Source organism: Scardinius erythrophthalmus, assembly GCF_964197995.2.
Source record: "Scardinius erythrophthalmus genome assembly, chromosome: 1".
Taxonomy (NCBI): domain Eukaryota; kingdom Metazoa; phylum Chordata; class Actinopteri; order Cypriniformes; family Leuciscidae; genus Scardinius; species Scardinius erythrophthalmus.
In genome coordinates this window covers 33,255,741-33,276,800 of record NC_138221.1, presented here as the reverse complement: position 1 = coordinate 33,276,800, position 21,060 = coordinate 33,255,741, and the positions used below count along the sequence as shown (strand labels likewise).

The 21,060-nt window shown below is 37.7% G+C and overlaps 2 protein-coding genes across 3 annotated transcripts in view; one reads left to right on the top strand and one right to left on the bottom strand.

Annotated features, from left to right (window-relative positions):
• prkar1b (protein kinase, cAMP-dependent, regulatory, type I, beta) overlaps positions 1-1,500 on the bottom strand; it is a 64,986-nt gene extending 63,486 nt beyond the window's left edge. The window contains exons 1-2 of one of the 2 annotated variants that reach the window (XM_081387095.1): positions 1,414-1,500; positions 639-826 (exon numbers count right to left, since the gene is read on the bottom strand). In XM_081387095.1, coding sequence (XP_081243221.1) covers positions 639-812 — 174 coding nt within the window. In that variant the 5' untranslated portion in view covers positions 813-826; positions 1,414-1,500. The remainder of the gene's footprint in view (positions 1-638; positions 827-1,413) is intronic. The other variant, XM_081387096.1, reaches the window with a different exon arrangement.
• An 866-nt stretch (positions 1,501-2,366) lies between these two features.
• On the top strand, positions 2,367-20,543 carry dnaaf5 (dynein axonemal assembly factor 5). The gene is made up of 13 exons (XM_081383462.1): positions 2,367-2,954; positions 3,952-4,136; positions 4,314-4,438; positions 4,903-5,021; positions 6,245-6,477; positions 6,669-6,899; positions 11,989-12,132; positions 12,694-12,862; positions 14,578-14,725; positions 15,280-15,430; positions 16,391-16,547; positions 17,800-17,991; positions 20,204-20,543. Exons 1-13 carry the CDS (start codon positions 2,423-2,425, stop codon positions 20,326-20,328), a joined length of 2,511 nt encoding a protein of 836 aa, XP_081239588.1. The 5' UTR covers positions 2,367-2,422; the 3' UTR covers positions 20,329-20,543.
• The last annotated feature ends 517 nt before the right edge of the window (positions 20,544-21,060 follow it).

The window sequence follows — 21,060 nt, the reverse complement described above, 5'->3', positions numbered from 1 at the left end:
AGATTCTACATAAAAAGAAATGACATAGCTGCTGTAAAACTATTTAAGCTCTACAAAATCCAAAATCCAATGTTTACATCTGCAAATGAACTTCATAGATTTTCCACAGATCCTGATAAAGTGTCTAAGTGTATGCTGTCCACTCAATTCACACACTCCAGGAAAAGATCAAAGAAGCGTTAATAGAAACCAACAATTTCTCGTTCCAAAACCTGCAATTAATTCTAATTAATATCCTTTCTAGTGTGGTGCACTTGTCAACAAATAAAGACACATAAAGAACATCAACCTCACTGTGAACGCTAACACAATGACAGTTAATGATCATGGATGTTTGAGGGAAGGCGAAGGCTTTCATTAACAGTGAATACACTAACAGTGAATTCAGCCAGACTTTTTTCCAAAGCAATGCACAGTGCATTCATTACAGGATCATCCCCCCGGAGCATCCTGAGGTTAAGTGCCGAGCCAAATGGGACAGCGATGATCTCAATAACTCTCCAGCTCCTGCTTCCCCAGCTCCATGGGAATGAAGCCACATCCGTTGTGATCCCCAACCATCACCCTTTTCCGACGCAAATTCATAACTTATACAAACACATCACCAGCAGAGCAAACAGAGTATTAGAGTAACGCACCTTCTCCAGCTTCTCGAAGTGTTCCCGCAGGAACTTCATAGGCCGCTCGGGCTTGGCGATGCACAGGTTGACGATGCACTCTTTGAGGATCTGCTGTATGTTGTGTTTCTGCACGAAAACCTCACAGCCTTTCAGACTTTCATCTTCTTCCAGATTGGAGGAGGAGGTGGCCATCTTATCTTCTATCTCTGCCGCAGGAGAAAAGAGCAGGAGGGGGGACGAGGAGAGATATTCTTTCTTAAGTCTGTGTGTCTTATTCTCTCAAATAATAATGTTTGACTGTTGAGAGACTAGAAAAATCCACTGTATTCAATATGCATGTATGTATCTGTCAATCAACCTATGTGTCTATCTATCTATTTATCTAAGGTAGATAGATAAATAGATAGATAGACTTAATCATAATGGTGATACAGGCCATTCTTCAGCATGTTACACATTTACATTTCACTTCCGCCATTGATTCACATCAAACATCCAAAAATCATCAGCAACTGAAGCATCAATCCTCATTCTCGACCTATACGTTCACGAAACCGATACCGCATTCAGTCGTGCGTGAAACACGAAGCGTCGGTTTGACGGCGGAGCGCTCGAGCATCACTCTGTGATCACCTGTTTACGTTTTTATCACAGCTTATTCGCTTCAAAATACAAACCTATGCGGTGTATAAATGGTTTTAGTAATGTATCATCTTGGAAACAGCTCCTCTCGGCATATAAAGCTGAAAACAGTCGCGTGTGTCGCACAGTATTTAATGTTAATTTGGCTTACCGTTATGAGGCGGAGATGCAAGGCTCGCGCTCTGGGATGTTGCTTGTTTGGTCCTGCTGCTCGCGAGCGCCCGCTGTGACGTCAATCCGTCTCGCGATTGGACACTGACACTGATATTAATAAAATACATAATTTTTAAAAAACAGAAAAGACATATAACTGACATGTAGATGTTAATGGGTTGAAATAACTTTTAGTTTATTTAGAGCTTTTATTTATTTTGAATCATCTCCTGTTTCAGCCAATCAGCGTCATTGTGGGTTTGTGCGTCATCCTGAATAGCACTCAAGTTTTGTGGATCACAGACCTTGACCTCTACAAACACATTAGTTTTTTCTTTTCTTTTCTTTTCTTTTCTTTTTCTTGTAATGTTTCATCACTTTCCTGGAATGATTTGAGTTTCTAAAGCTAATAATAATCGTAATATTTAAAAAAAAAAAAAAATTAGAATAATTAGAATCTACTGTTAACTTTCTTATTGTTGCAGCAAAATGTTATTTTCACAAACAAAAATGTATTTAAAAAAATACCTTTTTAGATCCTGTAAAAGATGTACTATGTGCACTATTGTAATTTTTCTTGTTATAAAAAAAACCTGAAGACATAAGAGATGACTGTGCATGTGTCAATTTTTTATCCAATGAGCAACTATGGTAACAGTAAACGTAAAAAAAAATGCATGATTTTATAATAAGCAGCTTTTTCTTGCATTTCTTACATTACAACTGCTTAGAGGCAAGAGTAGTGATATGGATTGTCAAATACAGAATCAGATTTAAAAAATATATATGTCTATGTACGCCCTCTCATTACAAATCATTCTGTCTATTTATCATTAACTGTCTATTATTTCTTAGTGACAAATATTGTTCTGACCATAGTAAAGTCAATAAAATATAGTTTATCTGTTTTGAATGTGCATCTACCGTAAAGCCATCTGAGCTGTCGCAATCGTAGTGGCAACAACCGCCATGACAACCAGCAACAACATAACACACGTGAAGGAGCAATGGCGACCGCCAGTGATGATCGAGCTGCACCGGATGTTTTAAAATCTCTGGCTCGCCACTTAAACTGTTTAAACGAAGATAACAAAAGCGCCAGAAAACGAGCTCTAGAAGCGGTGAAGAGAGACACAATCGAGCAGCGCTTGTCCAGCGGTGCGCTTCAGGAGCTTTTCGCCGGTTTGCTGAAGACGCTGCTGAAATGTCTGTCAGATCCTGCGGAGACATGCAGGGACTCTACTATTCAGATCATCACAGGGTTTATCAGTTCTGTCCCCAAACCAGAAGACTCTCTGCCCTATCTCATGCCTGCCCTGGCGCAGAGGCTCGGGGGGAAGGAGATCCTGGAGCCGGCGGAGGAGCTCAGACTGGCTCTGGTGGAGATGCTGTCTCTGGTGGTGGAGGTGTGCGGCAGACAGCTTGCCCCCTACCTGGATGACATGATGAAGATCCTGCAGAGAACCATCACGGATCCCTTCCCCGAAGTCAAGAAAGAGAGCTGTAAATGCACCATCAGTTTTGCACAGTGTGTTCCTGGTAAGTGGGGCCTTCAGCTGTTGATAGACAGTTGAGATAGATACAGTATATTGTCCATAAATACACTTTCATGGGTCATTTGTATAGCAGTGTGTTTGTTTGGAGTCATTAGAGTAAACTGGCCTTGTGTACATGTGTGTTGCTGGTTGTCATAGTGAAATGGCCAGACTGATGCTTTGCTTTGTATACCTAACACATGTAAGGCCAGTTTGCCACTTAACTCTTAATGAATCTAGTCAAGTCAAGTCACCTTCATTTATATAGCGCCTTTAACAATATAGATTGTTTCGAAGCAGCTTTACAGTGATAATAGGACTTTTTTTGGCTTTACAGTGTCTCTAGAATAAAGTTATTGTCCAGCTAAAGTTAGTTTTGATTTATTGATTCATATATATTTATGCAATGCAATGCAATGCATTTGTGTAAGAAAAATATTCATATTTAACACGTTATAAAGTAAAATTCTAGCTTACATACACAGTCTACTTGCGCCTAAAGTGCAACTTACACAACTTGTGGCGTCGGAAGTAACGTAGTGCGTCATGGCGTTGCGTAAATATCAGCAGTGCGTCGCATTACTCGCATAAGTTGAGCTTAGAATTAAGTCGAATCCGTATGTTCGTTTCGCCGGAAGCTAGTTATTTTACTTTATAAAGTTTTAAATATGGATATTTTTCTTACACAAACGCATTGCTTCGCTTCAGAAGGCCTTTATTACCCCCCCCCCCCCCCCTCCATTTTATGATGGATAGATGCACTTTTATGGACTTCAAAACATATCTTATTCACTGTAGATGCAGATCCATATCACTGTATCTCAATTGTCTAAATCAGGGGTGGCCAGTCCTGAAGATCTACCTTCCTGCAAAGTTCAGCTCCAAACCTCATCAAGCACAAATGAACCAGCTCATTAAGATCTTCATATATCAATCAGACAATCATAGATACACAGTGGAGATAGTAATATGCGAGTTTCTGTCCATCTATCTTTGCCCAGATCATTTTCACCTGCAGGCTGAGAGTCTTCTGAAGCCTCTGTTGCAGACTATTTCTCACCAGCATTCCCAAGTGAGAGTTTGTGCCACACAGGCCACCGGCGCGGTCATTCGGTACAGTGCAGGCAAAAATGTGGATGACGTTTTGTCCCACTTGGCTCAGAGATTGTTTGACGACTCGCCACGGGTAAGCTGGCAGCACTTTGGTTTGTTGATTGATGCGTTATTTAATAAATGGCTTGTCTTTGATATCTTTCCAAGAAGTTCTTATATTTCTAAATATAAGCTATTCCTTTTCCTATATATATAGTTAAATCCTATTTTACCACAAGGGAATGGTTTATTGTTGTGCTAATCTGCTCAGGTGAGGAAGGCCGTGACCGTAGTCGTGGGTGATTGGCTCCTCCACTTGCCGGACAGATATTCCTACTTCCACAAGCTCATCCCGCTGCTTCTGAGCAGTCTCAGTGATGAGATCCCTGAAATCAGGTGAGAACAAATGCACAGTCATAATAACTGTGTTTTCCAGGCCTCTAAATGTCATGAAAATGCACGTCTTCTTATCGGATAAAAATTGTATGCACATTTTTAGAATTTATCCACATTAAAATGTGTGGGGGTTTTTTTGTTTTGTTTTTTTAAGCGATATCCCAAAATGCTCATAAAAATAGGCAATTTGAAACAAAGCTAGGTATATACAAGTTTGGGGCTGGTGAGGCTGCATTTATTTGATGAAAATGTCCAAAAACAGTAGTATTGTGAAATATTACAGTTTATAATAATTGCTTCTTATTTGAATATGTTTTCAGTTGTAATTGTAATCTTAATGAGCCCAAACTTTTGATTGCATTTGTCGTCTTGATTTTTTTTTATTTATTTGTCTTCTTGACTATCTCTTTAGTCCTTTCCTTTAAAAAAATATGATTTAGTGATTTTTAAAATAATTAATTTAGGTCTCTTGCTGAGGATTTATGGAAACAAATAGGATCTCAATGGGAAAAGGAAAATGAGGATGATCTGAAGGATAAGATGGACTTTCTGCTGCCTGCACCTGCCCTTTACACTTCTGGAGGTAAGACTGACTAATAACAGTATGACCTTCTTTAAACTGCCCGGCCAAGATCTTGACACAAAACTGACGGACCTCTTGATGAAAATAATAACATTAAACTATTTATTTCCATCAAGAGGTGCATCAACTTTTGGTCAAGATCTTGTATTGACAATGCAAGAGTCCAGCACTCTGTAAAGTCTCCTCCAGCACATCCCAAAGACTTTCAGTGAATTTAAAGTCTAGACTCAGAGGTGCCGATTCATGTGTGAAAATGATTCTTCATGCTCCTCCCAACCATTATTACACATTTGATCCTGATGAATCACTGTCATCCTGGAATATGGCCATGATGTCTCTCCCTACATGGTTCAGTCATTGACTCTTAAAGGTGGTATCAGCGATTTCAGGCCCAAACATAAATGATCACATTCATCTAATATTTCGCTAGCTGCACGCCCCATAAGCATGCTGTCAAAAAAACGCGTCTCTCTAGGTAGCCTAGGCTCTGAGATCTGCACACAAAAACAGCTGTTTTCAGTCTGTTTGGCCAAACAATCAAAACCCAAACAAATAGTGTTCCAACCAATCACCGACAGGGGCGGGTGTTGTGAGGTTTTCGCGTGCAGCCGTTATAGGCAGCCGTGCACGAGCGCAAAACCTCACAACACCCGCCCCTGTCGATGATTGGTTGGAACACTATTTATTTTGGTTTTGAGTGATGTTGATGCCAACTGTTTTTGTGTGCAGATCTCAGAGCCTAGGCTACCTAGAGAGACGCGGTTTTTTGACAGCATGCTTATGGGGCGGGCAGCTAGCGAAATATTAGATGAATGTGATCATTAATGTTTGGGCCTGAAATCGCTGATACCACCTTTAAGCATTTGCCTATTTAAATCCAAACAGTGACTTTTTTTTTGCAGGGCAGTGTATATATACTGTACATTAGATAACACAGTAAAAACACACACTAGACGGACGCCATTAACTGTTGCTGTGTCTCTCCGCATGACACAACCTTCTTAAATCGCTGTGCTTGTTGAAAGTGTCTCTAGACCTTGCATTTTTTTCAGCAAAAACATGTTCTGTGTGAACCAGCCCTTACTGTATTTTTGATTAAATAAATACATTGATGAGCATAAGAAACTTATTTCAAAAACAAATCAAAAAACAAATCAATGTTACAGCTGTGATTGGAGAACGCTGGAATAGAAAAATAATGTTTTCCCTGTTTTCTTGGGCAGGAGAGCGTCCCGGGCTGGGCTGCAGGGAGCTGGTGGTGAGGAATCTGTCTAAGCTGCTTCCTGCGGTGGGGCGGGACATTGGTGACTGGTTAGTGCAGACGCGAGTGAAGACGGCTCAGCTGCTGCGGGTTCTGCTGCTGCATGCTGAAGATCACTGTACACAACACCTGCAGTCTCTGCTCACTGTGCTGTACCACACCTGTGTGGACCCTGAGCTTGACGTCAGAACACAGGTGACAGGACAACCAATCAGGAGCATCCATCTATCTATCTATCTATCTATCTATCTATCTATCTATCTATCTATCTATCTATCTATCTATCTATCTATCTATCTGTCTATCTGTCTATCTGTCTGTTATGAGATATGTTTGAATCATGAATCTTTTTTATTTCAGTGGTCTCCTGTCTCTCTCTTTGACAGTGTTTGGAGTCAGCGAAGCTCTTAGGAGCATTTGTCAGTCCAGAGGTCTTCCTCAAGTTTCTGTTACCTCACGTTGAAGACTCCAATTCCTGCTCGTCTGGTGCTCCCTGGGCTCCTCTCATGGTCCTGGGGGCCGTATTAAGTGGGAGTTCAAGGGAGGGGCTACGACCCCACCTGTTGAAAATCGGAAACATGCTCGCACACCCTGATGTCTGTCAGGGGTCCCAACAGGTGAGAGTCAATGACATTTCTGCCTTCTACCTGCTCCTGAGTGCTTAGTTTCCATTGCAAAGCTGTGTTCACACATTGACTTGCTATGCCAAAGCAACCGGAATTCATTTATTGTCAATCAAAGTTGAGAATTTTAGGAGTTTTACAGAGAATTCATCACATTTGTTGTGCAGTTATGCAGCCAACCAATACCATTAGGGCATTAAACAGTAGAAATTACCACTACTAACAGTAAAGCCACTTGGTGACGTCCAGTGATAAAATCTGTGTTTGTGCAAAACTTTTCGTGGCCGCATTTACAAAATCATGTCACACAATTGTTCTTACTTTTTTGTATTAAAACAACTGTTTTTAACTCTTAATGGCCATTTTAATTTTAGACTTAAGCCTTTCAAATGTTGTTTTCCTAAAGAATGTATTTTATTGCATATTTCCAGCCCCCTTAAACACACACACTCACACACTTATTCATGCTGCAGATGTGTTAGAACATATCTCTGTCAGACCGAGTGGAAAAATCCCACCCAGACCCAAGAGTCTGGCCCTGGTTTCCTCTCAACCCACATTCGGCTCTCTTTGATATCTAAAATAACGCTCTATTTTTTGAGTTTACCATCCCTTCAGTGCCAAGTCACCACCCCTGAGAGAGCTTTGCAGAAATTCCCTCTATAGTGTAATTAAAAGTACTAAAAGAAAAATGACTAATTTTGCCACTGACCCCCCTTGTGTCCACCACAATCCTGCATACTTTGGTCCAGCTGTCAATGTTTCATCTCGGAATTCATGGCAGAATCTAACAAAGTTTTCCTTCCGTGTGATAATGTAGCCTTAAAAGCATTGGCTGGGAGATGGTGACACACAATAAAGACATGGTTCATCACAGATGTTGCAGGACCTTTGACTGTCCCGTAGAGATGATTGAGACAAAAAAAAGGCTGTCGAGACAGTGGTTTTTGTCAGTTTAAGGGAAGGAAATGGCAAATTATCCTGTTTTTAATACCGCAGTAGCTAATGTAATGACTGCCTGGAAATCTAGAGGGAGAGAGAGAATTAATATTATACTGACTGTGAATATGTATTTACAAAAATGCATTAGCTCTGTTTCTAAATCTAGTGAGATGCCTATCTAGACGGCATTTTAAGGCATCATAGCATAATTATGTTGCCGTTTAAGAAGCATCAATTAATCTAATGGTGAATGCAATCACAGAAAGTATTGTAATGAACTGATTAATTTAAGATGACAGATAAGAAAAATGTCGACTGGAAAGACGAATATTTTATTTTATTTAATTTTATTTACTACCTTTATTCAGCAAGGATGCATGCAATTTATTAAAAGGTACAGTACAGACATTTATAATGTTACAAAATATTTCTGTTTCAAATAAATTCTGTTCTTTTAACTTTCTTTTCATCAAAGAATCCACGGTTTCCATAAAAATATGAAGCAACACAACTGGTTTCAACATTGATAATAATAATCAGAACATGTTTCTTGAGCGTCAAATCAACATATTAGAATGATTTCTGAAGGATCATGTGACACTTAAGACTGAAGTAATGATGCAGAAAGTTAATTTTGTAAACATTTGATAAAATATTCAAATAGAAAACAGGTATTTTAAGTTGTAAAAATAGTTCACAATAATACTGTTTTTACTGTAATTTTGATTGAATAAATATAGTTTTGGTGATCATAAGAGACCTCTTTCAAAAACATAAACAAAAATCTTACCGACTCCAAACTTTTGAACGGTAGTGTAAGATTATATTTCAGTCCATGCTGAAAAGAGTTGATTAAAAATAGTTTGATCTAATAAAAAAAATGTACTATCTTTTTCCAATCTTTGACAATTTTAGCTTATTACAGTATCACTTTCTTAGCTTGTCAACCGGCTAATGTCAGAAATCAATTGTGAGGATGTCATGAGGGCTCGAGTCAGTTCAGTGTTGATTCAGTTCAGTAACCGTGTGTTGATGTTTGCAAATTTGTCAATTATGAAAAAAAGACAATTCAGCTAAAGCAGCTCTGCGGAGACCAGCGATGTCATCATCCAGCTCAGTTTCAGTTTTCAAGTTTTTTTCTCATCAATGCCTTTAAATCTATAATATTACTAAATATTAAAGGTAGGGTAAGCAATTTTCGGAGTGGCCAGCAATGGCGAGCTAGCTTTGAAAGCATAAGATCCCACTCTCCCTTAAGAGCGTCTCCAAAGCCACGCCTCCTTCAAAACACATGAACACACACAGCAGGGAGCAAAACAAAAGCGTCACGAGAGACGGCGTTAAACTACCTCATGTCTCAAAGCATATATTACAATAATAATGAACATAAACAACCTTTAAGAGCTCTGACCTGTACCACCTGACTGCTGCAGATTCATTTCGCCGTTGATAGTGTAGCCAATGAAATGAAATGAAATTCGAGTCTCGAACCGCTCCCAGTATAACGTCACGTCACGGGTTTCCAAATTACAGTAGTTATGGCGTGAACGCAGCATAAACTTATTGTTTTGGTTCAGGAGGAACTGTAAAAGGCGGCTGCTGTTTCGGTCGCGGTGCTCGTGACTGACGTCTGTCTAACTCATAGCATGAAACGAGTGATGTCTGCGCGAGCAGTTTTGCAGAGATACGTTCATATGCAGGTAGGACATTGTATCTCTCATTCGGACCGAATGCAATGATTGGACGAAAATATTATGGTCATATGCCCTTCCTCAGACAAGATATATACATATAAATACATTCAGACCACTTGACTTAGTGATTGCTATCAGGATGTGAAGAGACTTTCAACCAGCATTACAAAAAATGTTTTCGGAACAAATTGCCTACCCTGCCTTTAAGTCTCCTTAAATACTAAAATTACCTGCTTATTTTCAGCAAACTGGGGAGTTTTATGTTGAGTGAATTTTAGAGTAGGGCCTATGTCTGCATCAAACTTTATTTTGAAAGAGCAAGAAGAAGCCACTGTTGAGTGAACAGAGGCAGATGCTCTGATCTTTCCTGTGCGCTGCAGCTTTGAAGTCAGCCCGCTCTTTGATGTTGCTGTTGTCAGAACACTTTCGGCTGTCTGTTTTCCAAAATCATCGGAAAGAAAGTACAGTGTAGGAAGAAGGCAAGGAAATAACACGCCCGCAGACCTCTTTTGAGCATATGTCAGATGTTGTGGGTCTGAAGATGTGCACTTGTGTAATGTGTTATGAATTGGATTTGCGATGCCTGTAGGACATGGAAAACAGAAGCACCAGATCTCCGTGTTTTGTTTTCGGTGTTGCTATGGGACTATAAGCGGGAATGTAAATCTCAGATGTCTAAAGGAAGGTCGACATAAAATTTCAGATCTATATTAGAGAATATACATAAGTAAGTGCATACCTGCCTGCTCACGTCATTGCTGACAGCTGTGGCCTGCTCACCTCTGTCCTGAAAAAAGACGAGCTGGAGACGGGGTGGGACGAGACATGTTTCTGCTGAGGGGCCGTTGTGGAGACAGGACTATATTTATGGACAAGAAGAGCCAGACGGACGTGAATTGCAGAGAGTGCTGGTTAGGACGATCGGTTTAAAACAGTTGTCAGACCTGTCGATCATTCCTCTGACAGCCCTTGGCATGAACTACAGAGCATGCTTCTGTTTTACGAGTGTTAGTTTGATCTGGAAACCTGCCCATAAAGTGACATCTTTAAAGCGAGTCTTTTATTACATTACATAATGGGGGGGGGGGGAATAGATCATCTTGATCTATAAGAGGTTTATCTGCTAAGTTTTACAATTATAAAGATCATGAGTTTTATATGTTTCAAAACTCCACACCATCAACTGACAATACATAAAAATGATTATTTTATAATGGTTTTTATGTAATTGTTTTATATTTTTTACCTGTGCATAACCCTGTCTACTTAATCATTTCATTTATTTATTTAAATATTTTACCTGTGCATATGGAAGCTTGTTACCGCCACAGAAAAAATACATTTAAAAGATATTTTGCGACTTTTTATCACTCAGTTCTGAGATAAATCTAGATGTAAACTCACAATTGTGAGAAACAACTCAGAATTGTGAGATAAAAAGTCGTTACCTTTTTTATTTTTTATTCTGTGGCAGAAACAAGCTTCCATACATATATCCCTGTATGCCATTTTATTTTATTGTATTATTTTATTTATTTTTACCTGTGCATAACCCTGTCTATTTAATCATAATTCATTTATTTATTTTACTTTACTTTACTTATGCATAAACCTGAATGCTGTCTGCCTTTTTATTTTTATTTTTTTATTGATTTTTTTATTTTATTTACAGGTGCATAACCCTGTCTACCTCATATTTAAAAAAATGAAATCTGTCTACTTCATTTTATTGTATTTTATCATATATATTTATTTTATTTGCATTCTCATAACCCTGTGTACCTCATTATTTAATTTACTTTTGTCATATTCTTGTCCTAAACATAAATAAAAAGAAAATGTCTTAATTCTTTGTAGTTCTTCAGTTTTGCCTTCTAAAAATAGTAGTAAAAGTGTCCTCCCACTTCCAGTGGCCGGTGAAAACTCCTGCATCTTAATCATCCTGTCCCTGTTAATGACAGAACCGCTGATTGGAGGAAACGGTGTCATGATCCTCTTGTTTCTGTGAATGTGACACTTTGTCTAGACATGTGATCACTGCATGGAAAGAGAGACAACAAGGTTGTGAGGGTGGGTAAAAATGTAGTGGGGTAGGAAATAACAGAGACTGATGGAAAGAAAAGCTCATCGTGTGTTTTGGGCTGCTTTACGAGGTCAGAGAGTTTAGTCTCTATGTGTGTGCCCTTTATTGGCATGATAAAAACTGTTCATTTGTCAAAGTAGTACGAAATAGGTCAAATAAACAACAAATATAGCAACTGTAATTAAATTAAATGTCATTAAATTAAATTTAATGAAATTATATTAAATTAAATTAAATTGTCCAGGCTATAATTAGAAATTAAACCGTAAATCAAACAAAAAGGAATAAATGACGTAATTAACATTAAACAAAAGTAATGAAAAGTGTAAATGTTTTGCACATTTCTGTTTTTTTTGTCTCTCAGGCGCTGTATCTGGATCAGTTGTTGGTGTGTGTGGATGCTGTGCTGTGTGTGTGTCAGGTGGACTGTGATGTCATCAGTCTGCAGCTGCTGAAGGTCCTGGTGTCGGTTCAGAGTCTGGCGTCACAGCAGCAACAGCACAACAAGGTAAAACACACACGTTCGGCATTTCCCATACACACTTAAACATTATATATGACTGATCTAAGCTCTTTATATTAAACATACTGCAAGGTCTCAAGAAAGTTGCCTACTGATTTACAAAGTTTTTTTGGCCTGAGTTGCAACAAAAGAAGTTGCAATAGTCTTTTGTTCGCTATTGCGACATATATCCATATTATATACATATTGCGACATATATCCCTTTTGACATATATTGCGACAGTGAAACAGCTTCTCGAACGAGAAAAAAATGTAGGGCGGGACTTGATTTTGTCCATGGGGAATTGATTGGCTGATTGGATGGTTGTGGTTTGCTATTGGTGGATCTCATGTGAGTGACAGGTTGCTCCGCCCTCATGTCAGTAAACGCATCATCAGAGAAGAGATGAGCTACAAGAGGAAGGGGAAGTTATTTTAATGAAAGATTGCATTAAAAACATGAACTGTCATTCACTGTTCACTTGATATGAGTGACATTTTAGCTCACAGTAGTAGATGGATGGACAGTAGATCAAATAATTGAACATTTTCCTGGGTCTTTCTCAGGCAGAAGAATCTGTGAGGAGTTTGTGTGAGGCGCAGGGTCTCAGTGGAGCGTGTGAGTTGTACCGACAGCACATGGCGGATCTGCTGCAGTGGCTCTCTGACTCGCATCACACCTGGACCAGTTACTCCATTCAGAAGACACAGCTGGAGATCATCGCCATGCAGTCCGGTGAGTGTGCGTTTCATTTGCAGCTGGGCAACATTCTGTTTAGACGCACACAATCTAAAGGTGATGATACACAGGGCAACTTTTTGGGCAATGTTCCTGGCCAATGTTGCCATCAACTGGCAACCAGATGAGACACAGGGCCCATGACTGATCTAAATTATCCAGATATAAATGTATTGCCCATTTTCAATGGGAAAGTGCCCAAGCAACATTGCTCAAAAAGTTGTCCTGTGTGTATCATCACCTTAAGAGCTGAACTCATTAAAGTTCACTTCTTCAAACTTCCCTCAGAGTGAGCAGTCACATTCTTCGCTTAATTATTCACTAAATTAGCGTTATTTGTAGGGATGCACTAGTGATGTAGTACTCGAGTCCGGTCTCGAGACCGATTTCTGCTTTCTCGGACTCGTCTCGGACTTGTTCCTTCAAAGACTCGGTCTTAACTCGGACTCGACCCTTCAAAGACTCGGTCTTGACTCGGACTCGGCATAGGTGGTCTCGTCCCCATCACTAGTCCACTAGAATACATACCACTAGAAAATGAGTCTATATTAAGACATTAAGACTGCTCCTCTAAACAATTCCCAATCTAGCTTAGTATGTAGGCCTAACTGTTGATTATTAACTGGGGTGATATTAAATCATGAATATGAAAACTGACATGTTTTTATGGTCTTGGTCTCGACTCCTAAAGACTCGGTCTCGACTCGGTCTCGACCCTTCAAAGTAGTGCTGCACGATTAATCGTATCGCAATCGCGATGTCAAGCCTACGCGATTATATGACGCAAAATGCTTAGATTTTATATTAAATAAACAAATTAGCGCTGTTAACGCACTTATTAATGCAAATGCTTTTAAACCATTCATGCGCGATAAGACATAAAATAATGAGCCGCCTGTGAATGTCCTCCTGACACACACACACACACACACACACACACACACACACACAGACGCGCGCCAGTATCAAGTTCTCTTTCGCGGTAGAACGAACAACACACATGTACAGTATGCCAAAATGAACGCGCTGCCTGTGAATGTCCTGACTGTGACTGACAGAAAGACTCGCGCTAATATCGTGAGTGCGCACAAAACAGCATGACAGAATACAGTTCTCTTTCGAGCTTGAACGAACAATAACACACACAATTATGCCAAAATGTCTTTTTGTCGAGTGTCTTCATAACATAAGAGTAGTCTTATGATGAACATGAAGAGTTGTGGTGACTCGTGAAAGAATGAGGCGCGTGTGAGATCCGCGTCTCTGACAGCGGCTGGTCTTAAAGGGACAGTACACAGTAGCCACTAGACAGTGGGTTTATGGACATTGAATAGCTTTCTTGAGGAAAATGTTACATTAAATGTAAGTTTTATTGACGCCTTTCCCCGGTTGAAACACTGATCGAGCGATTACATGACAGGGTTCATTTCGGTAAGTTGTAAAGTATCTTTCAACATGCCTTCTGGTGTTCAGCCATGTTTATTTGGTGCTGTAACTAGTAGTAAATAGAAGATGATATGATCGGCTCATGTGCACTTGATGTCTAAAATAAAAATGTGTAAAATAAAAATAATAATCATATAAAACACTATAAATTGAGTAAATATTCTCCAAAATGTAATGTAAAATAATATTGAAAAAATATGAATAAATAAAATAGCAATATTTTCTTCTTCTTTTTTTGGTTTTATCATCTGCATGTTATCTTTTAGGTCCAGTGGTGGGCGAGTTTCTTCCAACCCTCTTGCCTCTGTTGAAGAGTTGCGTTGAACCCAGTCGAGACCCTGAGATGAGACTTCACATCTTCACCATGCTGTCCAAACTACTGCTGGACGCCAGCAACACACTGGACTCACAGGGGTCAGTTTATCAGCCGCAGATCTTTCTTAATGCAGATATTGTGTATTTTGCATCATAAGAGAATATGATGAAATATCCAAACTATCATACCCAATGGCATTGAAACATAGGCAATGGTTAACTGCTACACAGCTGAGCTCTTGTTATTTTATATCTACAGTATCCCACCACTGCTTAAATATATGCTTAAACATGCATCATTACAATGATTTATGCATTTTAAGAATGAGATCTTCTCTGATGCCTGATAAGGATCTAAATACTATGCATTTCAAAGACAACCCTTCACAATTACACCGACATAGTAACGCATCAGGATAGTCCCCTTCAGATATGTAGCAAAATCCCCTCTTTTCATGTGGCGTTCACCTCAGATTCCTTCGTTGCATGTGGGTGCATGATTTGAAAAGTGAATTGAGAGTAGAATGAAACCGTTACTGAAGACATTGTTGGAAATACCTAAAGAGTGATTTTGTTTGTAAAATGCAAATATACTTTTTTAAAGTTGTCATGTTTGTCTTAAAGTTTGTCTTCATAATGTTTTCTCTCCCTAGGGGATTTGGTGAATACATGGAGATGGTCCTGCAGGATTTGTTGTTGCCTAATCTGGTGTGGCGTTCGGGTCGATCTGCCGCGGCTGTCAGGACCGCTGCTCTCAGCTGCCTGTTAGCTGTCCTACACGGGGCGGCTTTCCCAGCGGAGCGAGTAATAACACACACACAAACACAAACACACACACACACACACACACACACACACACACACACACACACACACACACACACACATAAACTCTATCACTACAGCAGAGCCATTAAACATTAAGACCGCATCAAAATATTAATTATATATATATATATATATATATATATATATAGAAGAGTTCAGATGCTCTGTGCCATCTGAAATTTTCTTCTAGAATTATCATTTTTTTATCAAGCTTGTATATTTAAGTTCAGTAATTTCACCTAAATGACAATTAATAGGTTATTTTTATTGCCTTTTAAGTGAAATTGCTGAACTTAAATATACGAGCTTGATAAAAAATTATCATTCTAGAAGAAATTTCAGATGGCACTTCTGCATCTGAACTCTTCATAATTTAGAAAATCATTTATTAGGGCAGTAAATGGTGTCAAATTTGATTTCATGTTTTGTAACTGTTACAGTTGATATTTGCTTTTTTGAGCATCGATAAAATTTATGTTAAAGTACTTGTTTGCAAGATTTTTTATGTTTTCGAAATTAAATTTTTAAGAAATTTATGTTTAAGAAAAGTTAATTTGACTTATTTTACTTAGTTAAGTCTCAATTTAGTTAATATACATTAACATTTTGAAATATTATTCCATTTTAAAATATAATGTTTTCTATATGAATATATTTTAAAATGTAATTTATTCCTGTGATCAAAGCTGAATTTGCAGCATCATTACTCCAGTCTTCACTGTCACATGATCCTTCAGAAATCATTCAGCTATGATGATTGAGAAACATTTCTGATTATATATAATTGTTGATAATACAATTGTTGATATGATTAGCAGTTCATATTTTTGGTGAAACGCTTTCTTCAGCATTCTTTGATGAATAGAAAGTTCAAACGAACAGCGTACATGTTTGATTTTGTGTGAGTGATGTTGACGTGTATTAAATGTGTTTTAGATTGTGTCGGTGGAGGAGACTCTCAGTACGCAGCTGATCTCTGCGCTGGAGGAAGACTCTAAACTGGCTCGTCTTCTGGCCTGTCGATCTCTTCACTCACTGCTGAAACTCACAACACAACAGCTCAGCACTGACTCGCTCAACAAGATCTATCCAGGTATACTTAACTCATCCTACATACTGTTAAACAATGAAAGAGAAGAGAGCAGTATATTTACTGTGACAGATGAAAATCAAGAAGTGCAGTGTTAAATATCTTTGGTCTAGATTGTTCAGTTTTCCAGCATCTTTCCACAATATGGCTTGTGTACATCAGATGTCAAACCGTAGCTGTCAAACATGTGGAATGGATTGAGGTTCTATAGCTCACAGACGTATTTTCATGCATCAAATTAAATAGAGCTTCTGCTCTATGGTCTGTATTTTTATTTGACTGTAAATGGAGAAATAACACCATTATTCTTCTTATTCAAACATGTTATTGAAAATGGTAGATTGAAACGCATCCGACAGTGTTAAATATTGTAAATAGAATATGTGTTACAGTTCATTGCAAATATTGTCAAGGCATTTTGTATTCAATAGTTTTTATTTTATTTTCAAGTTGTCATTTTCTGTTTCTGTTATAAGACTATCCTGGTTAAATAAAGCATATCCATGACTGTGCCTTGCAAAAAATGTCCATACATTTATTAATATATATAATAAACAGTGCCCATAAAAAGTGTTAAACTTTTATTTTAGTTTGTTTTATTTTGTTTTGTTTAGTCTTTTAAAATAGTATTGGTTTGTTTCTCTGTTTTATGACTATTCTAGTTAAAGCATATTTATGAGTCTTGCACAAATTTTCCATACATTCATTAATATATAATAGTAGACATTGCCCATAAAAAGTGTTAAACTTTTATTTTACTTTATTTTAGTCTTTTAAAATAATATTGGTTTGTTTCTCTGTTTTAAGACTATTCTTGTTAAAGCATATCTGAGTCTTGCACAAATTTTTCAGACATTTATTAATAAATTATAGTAGACAGTGCCCATAAAAAGTGAATTAAGCTTTTTGTTAATTTTTTTTATTCAGTGTTTTTAAATAGTCTGTGTCTCTTTCTCTTTTTTAAGACTATCCTGGTTAAATTAAGCATATCTATGTGTTTTGCATACATTTTCCAGACATTTATTAATATACAATAATACACAGTGCCCATGAAAAGTCAGTTCATTTTTTTTTTATATTATATTTAATGTTTAACTTTTGTTTTGAAAAGTGGATGCCAGGTTTCATAAGACTATCCTGGTCAAACGAAGCATATCAGTGTGTATAATAACTGTTGTTATTGCACACTTTCATGGTTTCAGATGTGTGTGTGAGGTAGTATGTGCTTTCATGAGCGTGTCTGTTTGTGTTTCAGAGCTGCTGAAGCGTGTGGATGACAGCAGTGAAGACGTCCGCCTCGAAGCGCTGAAGTCTCTGAGCACATGGTTCTCATCTCTGGGGAAAAACTACGACACACACTCGTGCCGCCCACACCTGGAGTTCCTGTTCAAGCAGCTGCTGCTCTACATGGACGACCCCGACACCAAAGTCCAGGATTCAGTCCTCGGTAAGGGTGCACGCACACAAACGGCATGCGTTTCTTCATTCCTGCTGTAACCATCTGATGTTTTGACGTGAGTCGTGACTGATGACAGTAATATTCGTGTCGACACTGTTGTGGTGTAAGATAAATCTCTTCCTGCTGCATAAGGAAGTGATTCGGGTCTGTGTTGCGCTCATCTACGGTCCACTTCACTGATCTCCCTGTTCTTCACTTCAAAGAGCCTCATTAATCCTGCATTTTTACACTCTATCCATCACACGCTCCTCTGCTACTGGCCTGCCTCCAGCCGGGTCATGGGCTGTCAACACCTTCCCATAATCCTATGTCAATGTGTCCAAGTGCACACGCACACGGAGTACAGAAACTCTTCATACCCCCTAATTAGGCTTTGAACCCACAAAGGATGTTGAAAACGTATATAGTAAGTAGGGCATAATGTTCATCCGGTTGATGCCGCTAAATAAGCCCAGACAGGGTGATCCTAATATGCATTTGTGTTATACAAAAGGGGTTTATTTAGAGATAACGTTTAGCATCATGCATACAGAGCCACAGACGTGGGGGAAAACACCGTCTTGATTTCCTCTTCTTGTCTTTCTTTATTTTTGATAATGCTCTTTAACGCATCTTGTATTTCAAAGACACCCCAGATGTGATTAATGTCCATTATAACACCATATCCCATAATCCCTCATTCCTATGGTTAAGCTTATAATAACAGCACTCTCACACTGTGCTTGAGTTACTGAGGAAATTCACCCGTTTCTTTACACAAAGGAAACTTTGTTTTCTGGTGCACTTACAAACGTATAAAGCGGCGGATAAAGGTAAATCCCCCCCGACCAAACAAATCAGGATAAAACCAAATCCCCACAACAAAGACACGACTGCTGAAAGAACACAAATCAGCTTTATGGGCTTCTCTTTGTTCCTAAACGGTGAGTTGAAAACTTTGAAAGTCTTTTTTTTTTCTTTTTTTTTTGTAAAGGTAAAACAATGGACACTTTTGCTTAATCACACTGCAAAATAATTATATTTATGAAAATGAATATGCGAAAAATGCGTGCAACAATAGACCAGTTAATTATGGTCACAATTTCATTATGAACCTACCATTATGATAAACAACAACAAAAAAAATATTAAATTACTACATTTTTCAAAAAAGTAATTAAATGTAATATATACTATAATATACTAGTATATATATTTTACTTAGCAAACTTACAATGTTTGGGGTCAGTAAGATTTTTTTAAAGATAATAATCATTTTTAAAAAAAGGATTCATTTGTTTGATGTTTAATGGGTTTCATTTAATTGATTCAAAACACACACAAAAATATTTCAAAAAAATGCTGTTCTTTTCTCTTTCTATTTATCAAAAAATCCTGAAAATCATTTATCACAGTTTCGACAAAACTATGAAGCAGCACAACTGTTTTCAACATTGATAATAATAATTATATATATATATATATATATATATATATATATATATATATATATATATATATATATATATATATATATATATATATATATATATATATATTATATATTTATATAAAACAAATGTTTCTTGAGCATCATATCATAATGATTTTTGAAAGATCATGTGACACTGACGACTGGATGATGCTGAAAATTAAGCTTTGCCGTTGCAGAAATATGTGCTCAAATTCAAATAGAAAATATTATATTTTAAATTGTAATAATATTTCACATTCTTACTATTTTTACTGGATTTTTGATCAAATAAATGCAGCCTTGGTGAGCAGAAGAGATTTCTTTCAAAAAACATTAGTGTGTGTGAACATGGACTCAATACTGTTTCTTTACTATGTATATAGAAAGAAAGAAAGAAAGAAAGAAAGAAAGAAAGAAAGAAAGAAAGAAAGAAAGAAAGAAAGAAAGAAAGAAAGAAAGAAAGAAAGAAAGAAAGAAAGAAAGAAAGAAAGAAAGAAAGAAAGAAAGAAAGAAAGAAAGAAAGAAAGAAAGAAAGAAAGAAAGAAAGGATAGTAGAGTTGTTCTAGGCTGAAGTTAAATCTGAATCTCCTGTATGAGCACCAAGGCTCAGTGCTGTATGTCTGGACTCTGGACCAAATACATAAACCCCTGCACTATGACTCCACTATATTTTTGCTCTGCCAAATGAGTAAAGTATGATGTAATAACCAAGTCTAAAGATCTCCTTGTCTTCTCTTTCTGTGTCAGAGGTTCTGAAAGTGGCCAGTGCAGTGGACGGAGGTCTGTTACAGCAGCAAACAGAGGCGGTGAGAGAGAAACAGCGCAGCTCTGAGAACTGTGATAAACTCCTCCAGCACATCCACTCATTATAACACACACATCTGTGGCTCAGTGCTGCTTCCTCACTGAGTTTCATGCTGATGGAAACAGGCACTTTCACAAATATTTGTGAATGGATAACCTGTTCGGTTCTGTTCACGGAAGTTGTTTGACAGAATTCAAAATGAACTTTCTTGTTTGAAATGTGCCTTTCTATTTGATATTGACATCTTTATTGATTTATTAAATAAACTTGTTTATTAAACTGATTGTTTTATTTGCACATTTGTGTTAGCAGATGTGTTAAGTATTCTTAATCATACAAGTCGAGAGCTAATACATTAACAATCGATATTGTATTTTTAAGTAGTAAAGTATTATGGGTAAAGCACATTAGTTCACATTAGTACAAATTAATTAGTAGTGCTCGCTGGTCAAAAACAATCATATCTGGCGAAGAGTATTTTCACCCTTTTCTTATTCTACTACTTGACATTCTGTCTGTATTATTGTCACATTTTAATATATATATATTAATATCATTAGAGCAGCATTAACTTTTCTCTTTATCAATACAGGCGTCTATATAGGAAAATCCCACCTTTCCATTTAATGAATCTCAAAACACTGAATTTGTAATCATTTATAGAAGGGTAATTTATTAATTTATGTATCCTATATGAACATCTGGACTGAAGGTCCGTTCACACCAATAACGATAACTATATTAGCATCCACACCATTGCACAATATCGTTCTGTTTATCGTTTGTCGTCTGCCACTTT

Coding starts and splice junctions, on each gene's coding strand:
- dnaaf5 (XM_081383462.1), top strand. CDS start 2,423: ATGGCGACCGCCAGTGATGATCGAGCTGCACCGGATGTTTTAAAATCT. Junction 4,439..4,902: donor GATGAGATCCCTGAAATCAG/GTGAGAACAAAT, acceptor TAATTAATTTAG/GTCTCTTGCTGAGGATTTAT. Junction 14,726..15,279: donor AACACACTGGACTCACAGGG/GTCAGTTTATCA, acceptor TTCTCTCCCTAG/GGGATTTGGTGAATACATGG.